The 13494-nt window shown below is 34.9% G+C and overlaps 1 protein-coding gene across 2 annotated transcripts; it reads left to right on the forward strand.

Moving 5' to 3' along the window:
* The first annotated feature begins 3094 nt into the window (after positions 1-3094).
* Positions 3095-11344, forward strand: LOC132760494 (arginine kinase-like). 2 transcript variants are annotated; one of them, XM_060752478.1, is made up of 6 exons: positions 3095-3427; positions 7669-7928; positions 8148-8296; positions 8998-9163; positions 10414-10594; positions 11010-11344. In XM_060752478.1, exons 1-6 carry the CDS (start codon positions 3271-3273, stop codon positions 11180-11182), a joined length of 1086 nt encoding a protein of 361 aa, XP_060608461.1. In that variant the 5' UTR covers positions 3095-3270; the 3' UTR covers positions 11183-11344. The 2 variants fall into 2 exon arrangements, with proteins under 2 accessions (XP_060608461.1, XP_060608460.1); XM_060752477.1 differs by lacking the exon at positions 3095-3427 and adding an exon at positions 5205-5505.
* The last annotated feature ends 2150 nt before the right edge of the window (positions 11345-13494 follow it).

A 13494-nucleotide genomic window follows, 5' to 3' on the forward strand; every position in this document is an offset into this window, starting at 1 on the left:
CATGTACCCTTCTCTTGTGACACAATAACTTCATATTCTGCACAATAAAATTTGGAACATACGACAAAAACACAATAAAAATCATCAAAAGTGACTCGCAAGTAATGGTTCAGTGAAAACACAAGTAGGGTACAGATCATTAAAATTGTTTTAGCAAGACGGGTACAGTTATCAGAAATGTCGCCTCTATTATTAACTATGTTTTATCAATATTCAAAGATATTTTCACAAGTGTCTGTCCGGTAACATGAGGTTAAGACAATAAATCAAAGATTCAGATATGAGTTATAGTGAAGTAAAACAATTTTAGGCATACATTTGCTTGTGTAATCGGCGTGTGTTGACATAAACAAAACATGAGGCGAAGAGCACAGCGTTTTATGCGCATATATTTTACGAAGAAGTTTATGGGTGTATATTTAAGCAAAGATAAATTATTTCTTAATATGATTCAAATGTTAACATACCGTAACATATTAAATTCAAGCCGATTTTTGATAGTTTAATGTGTCATTACGCCTGATTGTACGTTTAGATGCTGAGATCTTCTCACAAGATCCGGTTGGGGTTCAAATCGTTTATATACTGTGAGTAAAGTTTGAAAGTAACCATATGACCTTTATAGACGACAGTGTTGGTGCGACGTAAACCCCCACCTCTTAAAAAAACAAAATAAACAACAAAACACGTACCAATTATAATATTAATTTATGTTCATGATAAATACTTTTTTCCGATGTCTCCTTTGTGCTACCGTACAGTTCAAAAGCACTAAATAACAAAATTTCGCGTTGAGATAATTAACCTGTTTTCATTATTATCTTACTTTCTTTTTTTCTGATAAACAAACGTGAAATTCTTATTTACTTAATCAAAAATCTTCATTAATTTCACGAAAGTGGTTATAAAAACTTATTTTTTAACTGATGGCGTATATTTGCTTCCGTACATATAACCTTGTTTGATATGCTTGTTAATGTAAATACTCATTATATTAACTGTCTTAATTATTATTTTACCTAGATTGTCTTATGCAGACAGGTGACTCATCATTCTGACAAGTATGTATGTAAGCCATACATGTTATTTAAAGCGGGCCGTTCATACCATAATTAATTTTTTTGTCATGGTATTAGTATATATACATGTAGGTATTTTGAATAATGAACGGTGATACGTGTACACACACTGTAGCCAATAAGGCTTCGGAAGATGTCCGAACAACTTACCATATTCTTTTGGAACGGGATAACTCGCCCAATCATGTTTAACAGAAATAGTTATATTTTTTGCTTTTTTAACAGTTTATTACAGGCCTAAACATTGCCGTTCAAGTTGTCCGTTTTAAGTAGGCATATCGTATTATCTGTTCTATGTCAGATAAACTGAACAGACTTAATCTTAGAGTGGTTTGTGCCCCTGAGATAATAAATTTTTTTCGTCTCCTCGAGATCTTTTTGGTGACTGCAGGTGATACACAAATTGACCAGACGCTTTCCTTGCAGACATATACACACACACTCACGCGCGCACGAAACAAACAAAAAACACGGACAAAAATCAATAATGAATTTGCTAAATCTCAATATTAAACACATACAGTTTTATTCATTAAACTAGATTTTTTTTATAGATCAGGAACCAATATTATACATATTATGTGCCAGCAAAGTTGAAACAGCCGCTTTAAAGAACGTTTTCGTTATCAGAGGCGACCTTTCTAAAAACCGGTATATACGTTCATTCATACACAGGGGGTTGGCGTTTTTAAAATAATCCAAAACTTACACAAAAGTTTATAACGTTTAAATCGATAGCTTTAATCTTTACTGCGAGTTGTTAAATCTATTTTCAATACGCTTGTGATTAAAACACGACATAATTTATTATGGTAATTTTCTAAAGGTTATCCAGGTTTTTTAAGTATTTTTGTTTCGTTATAACTTAACTTACAAATGTATTTAACTTAACAGAATACAGAGAATATATGTTTCGCCGAATCAGTCCTTAGAACCTTAATAAAACTCTCGGCTTCTCTTCCAAATGGCATTGACTCGATCAAGAAATACATCGTTTTTCAATTCTCGACAGGAATAATATTGATGATAATGGTGAAGCTGATGATGATGATGATAATGATGATGAATTAGTGACGTTTAATTAGTGCAAATCATAACCGAATGATATTACATTTTTATACACTTATATTTTTGACATTATACACCTATGATTAAATTGTAGCGTATATTATTTATCCTTGTTAAAAATGCTTCTTGTTATTTACACGAAAATCGAACGAAAAATTGCTAGATCTATATGGAAAATATTTGTCTCATATATATGTGTCGCTAGTTAGGGGGGGAGTGAAAATTAACTTATATTGAATATCTTATAGGTTAAAGAAATAATTATAAATAACGTACAGGATTTTATTATATATATACTTATAAATGAAATATTGAGATTTTTCGATGAAATAAAATGTGTATTTCCATTTTTTTTGTATTTTCATTGTAAAAATTTATTTTTTTCACTGCAATGAAACATATATTCCGTATTTTCACTGGTGTCTTGTCGGGCTACTTTTTTACTAAATTGAGCCAATTTCACTAAATTTAAGGGGAAGTCTTTCAAATAGAGAACAATATATAAGATTTATCACAAGTCCAGGATTTATTTTCATCTCGCGGCTATCGTCACTCATGAAATATTTATTTTCAAACCATTCGATGAAAATAAAATCTGTATTAATAGAAAAACTTGAATATCCTCTATATATTTCAACCGGAGATGAAATATAAGACAATCCTTCAAATGAGTCCAATATGAATGGTAAAACTGAGTGTGTTAGTTCAAATATTTCCTGTATTGTTCAGTACAATATTACAATATCCAATATATAAAGCATATATTGAATGAGTTCAATATTTGTCTTTATTAAATTTCTACAGATATATAAAAAAAATCGGAATTCCCGACGAAGTTCAAAAATATGAGGACAAAGATCAGCAATGAAATTTGATATACGTCTATGACCAAAGCGATTTGTGAAATATTGATTACAGGCCGCTGTGTAAATGCTGGACGCGTATTATCGCACTGTGTTTGATTCAATAAAATCCTTGAAATGCCCTTGCTCGTTTAGCAGAAGTGTCATTTTGTTAAACCTCGGCGGTCCTCTATAACCAGTGATTTATAGCAGTGCATGCAATTGGAATTCATTTGTTTGTTGTTGTTTCTGTAATTTAAAAAATAATTAAATAAATAATTATGCCGGAAAAATTAGGACAGCAGGAGCTGTATAACAGGCTCGCCAAATCTGACAGCGGTTCTTTGTTGAAAAAGCATTTAACTCCATCCGTGTATGATAAGCTGAAAAACAAAGTTACAAGTTTTGGAGGAACTTTATCGGATTGTATACGATCTGGTAAGCATTTTTGGTGATTTTTCAACAATTTAATGTGTGAACCATTTTGTTTTAATGTCTTTGAGTGCTATGAGATGAGTGAACGTACACATGAATGTGGTTATTTATCAATTTTCGTGTTATATATACAACTCCTTAGATAATGATGCACCATTCATTTGTTATATTGAAACCCTTGTCCGGCCTGATGATAAAATCCATGCAGGGGCTATCATATTTATAGGGTAAACATGATGAGCAATGAATGCCCCGCCCGCTTTAACGCCTCCGCAGTCCGGAGACATCCAAGTCAATCATGTTCAGGACTTCTTAATATTTTGTCACACAAAAATGTAATGTTCAGTCGGTGAGACAACAGGGGGATTGAGGTACTGACAACAGGGGGTGGGGTACTTTAACCTCACCCCCACCCCTCCCTACATTCTTATCTGTTTTTTTTTAGCTAAATACAAAATTTACTTGCACATAAAAAAGGTCTTTTGCATAGAATTTGATAGATTTATTCTAATTGATACTTTATTCAATATAAATTTTGATCTACAGCTGATCTATACGACAATTTGTTCTAGTGACCTACACTCAATGTCAAATATAACGGTATATATTCCTGTATTGGCAAACATGCAAAGATTACACAGTGTATATACATGGATCCATGTCAAAAAGTTGTAAAGCTATAGGTAAACTACAAATGTATACAATTGTATAGAATCAATAGATCCTCTACCGATATGAATGTATTTTGGCATATTGATTATTCAGCAATTTAATCTGTTAAGTTAATAATAACTTTATACAATATAGTACATGTTTACGAATTGTATCTTTTCTAATGTATATAGAAAACATTTTAAGTTTTCTCTGCTAACCTCTTTGAATTGGTATTGTCTGTTTTCATGAAAATGCAAATAACGTATTTCTTATCGTTTGGCCCTAACAAAATGATATCGAGGAACTTGCAACACCTTCACCATGTGATATTCCAGCATACAAGATTACAAGATCAAAACATTTCAATGTATGTACTGTACTCCATCTAGGCTCGTTTTTATTTTCTCGAGTCCAGTAATACCATATCAGATCCATAATGTACTCGAACAGGAACTTTCGTAATATATATTCCTGACTCCAAGTTACTGTAAGTTTAATATAATAAAATAAAAGTGTTTAATTTAAATGTTACCGTTAATGTGTCATCAATTTAAATTTTTATGATGAAAAATGAAGAGACAATTATACATTGTTGAGTTCAATACCGAATCAGTTACACTTATAAACAGCTTCAAAACCCAAATTGAACGTGGCTCTTAGCCTCTACAAAACCTATATTGGATGAGTCGCTATAGGTTTTACAGCTGTGTACACTCGTCCAATACAGTATTGACGCGTACCGTCGTCATTTTTCTTGCTTATCTTATATCGAAGATAAAAAAATATCCTTGCTGCAAATTTGTAATGTATTTTTATGTTTTGCAACAATTAAAAATGACACGCTTTATTTCATTACATTAAGCTATGTCCATATACTGTTGTTGTGTGTTTTTCCGGCTTCAGTCTGTTAAAATGTTTGTGTGCTAACTGATCCATCATTACTGTAATGCATTATATTTTCTTATTGCTACATCTTAATGCTTACTAGGTATTAAAACATTAATTTTAAAGTAAAAAACGCGATTTGTAAAATCTCTTTCACGGTGATAAATACACCAGTGATGAAAAGACTTGTACAGCTGACGTCATCCTGAATATATAATAATTATGTGTAAAGAAGGAACAAGTTTATAGATAGAAAATGGCGCGGAAAAGACACACATTCGACGTAACGTTTCTTTGCGCGCATGTTTGTGCAGTTGACGTCAGACAGTCTGAAGCCACTGAAAACATCCGGCCAAAGAAACGTCCGTTGGCGGCAGATAAAATGACGGACAAATCTCTTGATGAGCTTTGGAGTCGTTTGAAAGACTCGGGCTCACAATGTACATCATTATTGAAGAAACATTTAACGCCCCAAGTTTTTGAAAAGTATAGAAATACCATGACGAGCTACGGCGGAACCATACGTGATTGCATGGCATCTGGTGAGTTTCGGTGTATTAACCTATTAGTTTTATCTGAAAATGTTCAAAAGGTTTTTATGACTTTTAAACATCATTTAGATATAAAAATATAAGCAATAAGAGAATATCCAAATTGCCGTAGTAAAATTTGGTGTGTGCTTTTTGTTTAAATTTTGATCTGTAGATCTACGCTATCTTTTTTATTGAAACGCTTAATCACGGATTTATATATATAAATCCGTGGCTTAATTTAGTAAAACATAAGGAAAACATTTTTAGTTTTATCTATGCATCCGTCAGAAAAGTCTTTATTCTGTTTCTTTATATCATTCATCAAGTTTAAAATTGTCCTTGTGATGAATGCTGTTCACATCTTGTATCATTATTTCAAGTATATCATAACAACACTTGAATTTGTTGTAATCCACGTAACTTCAATTCCCGCTAATTTGAGTTGTTTCCCTTCAACTTGTAGATTATTATCGGGAAGGTAATTTCACAGTACTGTAAAAAGTCTGAAAAATTTCATAGAGTTACGCAATTTGGCCAGTCGCAGATAAGAAATGTAACTACTTTTATAACAGCACCGGTATAAAAAGTATAAAACCTCTCTTATGTGCAAGAATACACTGTCGTCTGTCAGTGTTATATCAAAAGTCTTCCGCACAACACCGCCTTTGAGCCTTTACATTCTTAAGTACAAGGCCGTGTGGTTAAGGTCGTGAAACTCAAAGTTTCAAACCACTTGCCTATCACCGCTGTAGGTTCGAGCCGCGCAAGAGTCGTCCGATTCTTCAGGTGAGCTAGCTACCCAGATAACTTACTGAACGTCGGTGGTTCTACTCAGTTGCCCGTTTATCACACCGTACAATCAAATGGTCAGACAGCTGTTCCAGCGTCGACAGCTGTACCTGTATATACATGTCGGCGCGGGGAACGCAATTGAAAAAATAATATAATTAGAAAGTATCATGAATAAAGTAATATTTTAAATGAACAAAAATGTTTTACTCTTTGCTAGTTACTGTAGCACAAAAGCGCTGAAAATTGTTTCTTTGAACGGCTTTCAGCGTTATTCATTCTTGCCGATGAATTGCTGTCAATGTTATCATTAAAAAGAGGCGAACAGCTGATGACGTTACTAAAATTTTGATGACACTCAAACTTAAATACCTTATAACTTTAACAGAAAAGCTTTTTTGAAAGTATGGTTTGGAATATTTAATGACGAAATGTTGCCCTTTACGAATCGTATGAAAAAAAGGATTTATTATCATTAGAAAATATAAGTTTTTGTGACTTTAAACTAAAAATACCGCGTCTCATCGGATAGTGTGGTTATTTTCAGTCAAAAATCACGTGAAGTAAAGCTTGCACAGGGCCAGAAATTTGTAAGCATGCTCCTTTGGATGTTGACTATGAATCCATAACATTGATTTACTCGAACACAGTTGGGATATGTTAAAAATACATGAATACTTACCGTACGTCAATTGTATTCCAAGCGCCAACATGTATATACAGGTACAGCTGTCGACGCTGGAACAGCTGTCTGCCCATTTGATTGTACGGTGTGTTTATGCCCGAATAATAATGACCTATACTGCGTTGGTGTAACGTAAAACCCAACAATAAAACAAACAACAAGAAAGAAAAACATTTTACAGCGTTACACCCCTTTCTCAGAAAGAATGTCATTGGAAGACAGCAGTGATATTGTTTATCGTGAGTCACGTGGCCATTTGTCTTTTGTATGATGTTTTACCTGAAAGCAAATATCTCAGTCACAAATACTTTTATACATGTTTATAAAATTTAAAAATACATTTCAATTGCCATGTCATTGTCTTTAGTGAATAAACGGTAGTGCTGTTAGTGAATGAGAAAACAATAGCTTTTGTTGTTAAACGTTGACGTTTAGTGAATAAACGTTACCGTTTGTTGTTAAGTGGGAAAACGATTGTTTGTTGTTAAGTGAGAAGGTATTTAACGTTATTTCAATTGTTTAGTGAGAAAATGCTAGTGCTGTTGTATTTTTTTTATTTTTTAGAAAACTCGTGTGCGAATCCGTTTCATCCCAAGTACCACTGACTTTCTGTAAACTTGACAGTAACATTAAAACAAATGGTTCAGGAGAAACAATATCTCTGTCATGTATATAAGTTGTTGATGTTTATTTTACAGGATGCATGCACTTGAAAAGTCACTGCGGAATTTATGCCAGCGACCCTGATGCCTACGACACATTTTCTGATGTATTCTATCCAGTTATTCTTGATTACCATAAAGTAAAAAAACTTGAACATCCTGCCCCAGATTTCGGTGATCTCGACAACCTTGGCTTTGGTGACCTTGACCCCAAGGGGCAATTCATTAACTCAACAAGAATCAGGGTAGGCAGAAGTCACGCTAATTATGGATTCCCGCCAACTACATCGAAAGAGGTAACCAATTTGGTTGTGTTTTCACTTAAAACAAAACAGGAATCAAAATTATGTAAAAACAGTGTGATATAACTTTTATCTCACCGATACATACATAAATATGGAATATGACATGGGAGTGCTATTCTGATTTATCGTTCAAATGTCGTGTAATGTATCACTGATCTTCCATTATTTCCAAATTTTCAAAGTATTCCAATTTTTATTTTTAATTTACAGGACCGTATTGAGATGGAAAAAATGACGGTGAATGCCCTGAGAACTCTGCGAGGAGAACTTGCAGGCAAATACTTCCCCCTTCAAGGTATGACTCCGGAGGTACAAAAACAAATGACCGAGGACCATTTCCTGTTCAGAGATGATGACCCGTATGTATACTTATAAATGACATATTGAGAAGCATGATCATTCTTATTTTCCATATTTTACTGCTATACTGCAGTTGAACATATTTTCCGTATTTTCACTGGTGTCTTGCATGACTACTTTTAAAGGAACTCCACTGAGGTCGTAAAGCCTAAAAATTCAATTTCTTAAATTAGCTTGGGCACTTAAAACGGAAAGATATGCAAGAGATGATTTTCAAGAAATTACTTGGAAATAAATGGGAAATCGTGTTTTTGTGCTTTTACTAGCCAGGTTTAAAATCATCGAAACGCTTTTCAATTTTGGGCCATTATCAAAATTAGCAAAATTACATGTATATTGGAGAGGCGGATCAAGCGGATGATCTTAAACTTTGCACACAAGTTACTGGTCTAGAACTGCAACAACTGGAATATTAATTAATCTCGAAAAAAAAAAGCATTTCCAGTCCAATTTCGTCAAAAAACCCTGTAATATGCTAAGAAATACGCCAATGTTTTATTACCTTGAAAACATGCGACGCCAAGAGGTCCGGTAAAGAATATTGTCAAAACTTTTATGTCGCAGTTTTAAGATTAACTAAGAAATTGTTGTTTCGTAGAAGTTTATAGATTTTCGAATATTTAAGCAACTCTGTTTTTTTAAGAATAGAATAACTAAGTGAAGTCTACGAACCTAATAACGGCGTTAATTTTGTTTGCAGCGTATTGGGCGATGCTAACGGTTACGATGACTGGCCGGTCGGTCGTGGTATCTTCTTCAGCAATAACAAGAAGTTTCTTGTCTGGATAAACGAGGAAGATCATCTCCGTATCATCTCAATGCAAAGTGGCGGGAATCTCGCCGAGGTTTGGCAGAGACTAGTCAAGGTACTGTACTGTTTTTAGCTCACCTGAGCACAAAATGCTCAAAGCTGCGCCTTTTACCATGGGTACTAATAAGGGTCGGGTATGTTGCACGTGCAAGTCCCATTAGATAATAAATTAAACACGAAAATAGTCGAAAATTGCTCTTATTACACATGTATTTCATAAGGCAAATTTGAAATAATTGATGGCAAATTTGAAATAATTGCTTTTTGAACAAAAGTTTATTTAGGAGTGCATTGTTGTAGAATAATGCACGGTTTGAGTCCAAATGCGTAGTAATATAATCACGAAGGCCGATAGGCCTGAGTGATTAATTACAAAGCATTTGAACGAAAAACGTGCATTATTATACAATAATGCACGAAGAATTAATATCTATTTCCATTCTAACACGTCAAGAAAAAATATAATTATTATTATAAAGTTGGACTCTATGTTTGGTGGTTTAATTTGTTTTCGCCTCAGAGTTCCCCATAGAAACGTTCTTTAAAGGCTGTCCCAGTTGGTTGAAAAAAGCTGTCGATAAATCTACCGTGTGTAGAAACATTTTGAGAAAAACAAATTTTGAAAACGTTCATGACGTTGGTAAAACTTTGTTTGTTTATTTTATTTCACTCTATAATTTTTAAAGCGGAATACAAATTTTTAAAAGTGAAATAAATGTGAAACTTAACTTCTTTGCGACATTAAAATAGCGTACTTGATTTGATTGTTTTGCACGTGCTGTTTGGCGCTATATTGTGACGTCACGTAAACAACACTTTAAACGTCTGTACAGCGTTAACGACTGAATTAAAGATATTGGTGTTCGGATTCATTTTCTTAGTTAGACCATTTTCTTTCATTCTAGATAGCTTTCATAACAAAATTCGACAAAAAATGTTTTTATTTATCAGATTTTTTAAACAAAATGGCACCCTCAATGTGAAAATACACAGGGAGGTAATAAGAACGGCGAGTGCATTGTTGTAGAATAATGCACGCTTCGGGCCTTCTTTGTCTATAGATCTATAGAAAAAAATCCGATAGTGTTAGAATGTTAAATCAAGGTTGCATTCTATTGCTATTATGTATATTTTTGTTTAACATTGACCGGAAAAAAAATCATCATTTGCGCCATTAAAGGTATATTTTTTGTCTGTGATACCGGTAACCTTTTCAGAATTTTGACATCGGACGTATTTTGCCCCGCCTCTGCGGAGCTCTTGTTTGGAAATAAACAGTTGAAAACCAATCTTATTACTTTTCAGGGATTACAAGCTCTGGAGAAGAAGTTGACATTCGCCCACCACCCAAAATTCGGTTACCTGACATTTTGTCCAACCAATCTTGGTACCACTCTTAGAGCTAGTGTGCACATTCGTATCCCTAACCTGTCTAAACAGAAGGACTTCAAACAGATTTGTGAAAATCTTAACCTCCAGCCAAGAGGTTAGTCAGTATATATTTCATTTATTCATATAATATAAGTAAAATTATCAGGTCCGCATTTTATTTAAAGGGCGTAAAACCTTAACCTTTTGCCAGCCTGAATATCTTTTATAGACTTCTCTATATTTCAATCAGACATAACCATTCATCGTTTTAGGGAAAATTTTCTTTTTGCATTCGAATTTGATTCTAAATGTGTTATATCTTTAAGTACTCAGATTTTGCATGTATTCAGAAAAACTTATTACATACGAGGAACACTCGGAAACGTTTTATTTAAATATGTATATAAGATATAATTAAAAATTAACGTAGATAAGTATACACATTTGGCACTCAATAATACAAAATGTATGAATAAAATAAATGACGTATTGGGTATCACTCCGATTTTATTGTAATTGTACTTCACTAGGTATACACGGCGAGCACTCGGACAGTGTTGGCGGCGTGTATGACATCTCCAACAAGAGGCGTATGGGACTTTCTGAAATCGAGGCTGTGCAAGAAATGAGGAGAGGCGTGGAGAAAATTATCGAACTTGAACAAGGTCTTAGTGCCGGTGGCGGAAAGAAGGGCAGATTGTAAATCTGAACAATTTAAAATATTTCAATAGTGTGACAAAAATTTGCTCATGTTGATAATTTTGACATAAATACCATGAACTGTGTTTTACAACTTTACAGTGTTTTTCTAGAATTTTTTTCTGATGGATCTATTTATTTTTTGAGATAAAGATGCAAGACCTTATTTTTTGTGTTGTTTTATTATTTGTTTTGGCTAAAATAACTTATTCTTAATGATGAAGATTGTGGGGTTACATGCATACACAGCCGAAAAAGAAAAGATAAGCGAGAATCAATGAATGAAGTAAACGAAAAAAAAAATTTAAAAGTTAAGACGACTTCCCGGCGCTTCCCATATAATACCTCGGACAGAGAGCTATTGAAATGTGTTATATACGTAAGCAAGAACTTTCGACCTGCCGTCGTAAGCAAGAACTACCGACCTGCCGTCATAAACAAGAACTACCGACCTGCTGTCGTAAGCAAGATCTAGAACTGCCACTATCATGGCGTGAATACCCCCGCATACCACTTTGTCAGAATCAACAGTGGCCATTTAGAGCTCAAGGACAACCTCCCTGCCAAATCTGAGGTTACTTAGCCAATGCATTGCTAAGTTATGTATTCTACATGCTTCAAATGTGAAAATGTCAAAATCAATACACTGCGGACAGGCATTCTTTAGCAATTGAGAAGAAAAGCTTTTTTTTGTCAAGGTCCCTGTGACCTTGATCTTTGACCCAGTGACCTCAAAATCAATATGGGTCACCTTATGGTCATGATCAACATCCATGCCAAATATGAAGACTGTGGGTCAGAGGAATCTTAAGTTAATGGGTGGAAAACTTTTTTAGTCAAGGCCCCTGTGACCTTGACCTTTGACCCAGTGTCCTAAAAATCAATAGGGGTCACCTATTAATCATGACTAACCTCCATACCAAATATGAAGACTGTTGGTCAAAGGAATCTTAAGTTATTGGGCAGACAAACTTTTTGAAGTCAAAGTCCCTGTGACCTTGACCTTTGATCCAGTGACCTCAAAATCAAAAGAGGTCATCTACTTATCATGACTAATCTCCATTCCAAATATGAAGACTGTCAAAGGAATCTTAAGTTATTGGGCAGACAAGCTTTTTGAAGTCAAGGCCCCTGTGACCTTGACCTTTGACCTGGTGACCTCAAAGTCAAAAGGGGTCATCTACTGATCATGACTAACCTCAATGCCAAATATGAAGACTATGGGTCAAAGCAATCTTAAGTTATTGGGCGGACAAGCTTTTTGAAGTCAAGGCCCCTGTGACCTTGACCTTTGACCTGGTGACCTCAAAATCAATAGGGGTCATCTACTAATCATGAACCTCCATGCCATATATGAAGACTGTAGGTTAAAGGAATCTTAAGTCATTGGGCGGACAAGCTTTTTGAAGTCAAGGCCCCTGTGACCTTGACCTTTGACCTGGTGACCTCAAAATCAATAGGGGTCATTTACTAATCATGACTAACCTCAATGCCAAATATGAAGACTAAGGGTCAAAGGAATCTTAAGTTATTGGGCGGACAAGAAAAAACCGACGGACAGCCGGACGACCGGACGGACAAGTTGATTCCAGTATACCCCCCCCCCCCCGCCCTTACAACTTTGTTGTGCGGGGGTATAACTACCGACCTGCCGTCGTAAGCTAGAACGTACCGACCTGCCGTCGTAAGCTCGAACTGCCGACCTGCCGTAAGCAAGAAGTACCGACCTGCAGTCGTAAGCTAGAACTACAAACAAGCTGTAAGCTAGTAACACTGACATGCCGTAAGACTGAACCACGGACCAGCCTAGATAATTTGCTTACATGAAAAAATCCAAATTTTAACTCGCTTCACACTATTCCACTATCAAACAGATATTGTACAGGAATGCTTACACGCCACTGAACACAAAGTGGTGAGAACATCTGATTTGAAGTCCGCCCTAGGCTAAGCACTTTGATCTCTTCCAGTAATAATCAAAGCACAGAAGGCGCTGAATTTGTTTGGGTCTCAGAATGTCAGAAAGGTGAAGGTTGTGAGATTATAAAACAATTTGTTTTTGTCTAGTGCCACCAATGCTTTCCAGCGTTTTAATTGTAGTAGATTGGCTATAAGACTAATTGCAACACTGATATTCAATCCAATGTTTATTTGACTTAAACAATTTGAAAAAAAATGAGTTGCCTTACCTGGGATTTGAACTCCAGACCTCTCGCTTCCTAAGCGAGCGCGCAAACACCTAGGCCACGGTGAATTTATATGATAATTGCCTGAAGAAAACCATATTATTCTAAATTAGGGTTTGTGACGACGCTA

Source organism: Ruditapes philippinarum, unplaced genomic scaffold, assembly GCF_026571515.1.
Source record: "Ruditapes philippinarum isolate M1 unplaced genomic scaffold, ASM2657151v2 ctg250_1_1_1_1, whole genome shotgun sequence".
In the NCBI taxonomy this organism is placed as follows: Eukaryota; Metazoa; Mollusca; class Bivalvia; order Venerida; family Veneridae; genus Ruditapes; species Ruditapes philippinarum.

What these genes read in the sequence shown, in the direction of transcription:
- LOC132760494 (XM_060752477.1), top strand. Translation starts at nt 5,220, where the DNA reads ATGGCGCGGAAAAGACACACATTCGACGTAACGTTTCTTTGCGCGCAT. An exon ending in CGCCAACTACATCGAAAGAG is followed by an intron (nt 7,929 to 8,147) that starts GTAACCAATTTG and finishes TTTAATTTACAG; the next exon opens with GACCGTATTGAGATGGAAAA. An exon ending in TCTTAACCTCCAGCCAAGAG is followed by an intron (nt 10,595 to 11,009) that starts GTTAGTCAGTAT and finishes GTACTTCACTAG; the next exon opens with GTATACACGGCGAGCACTCG.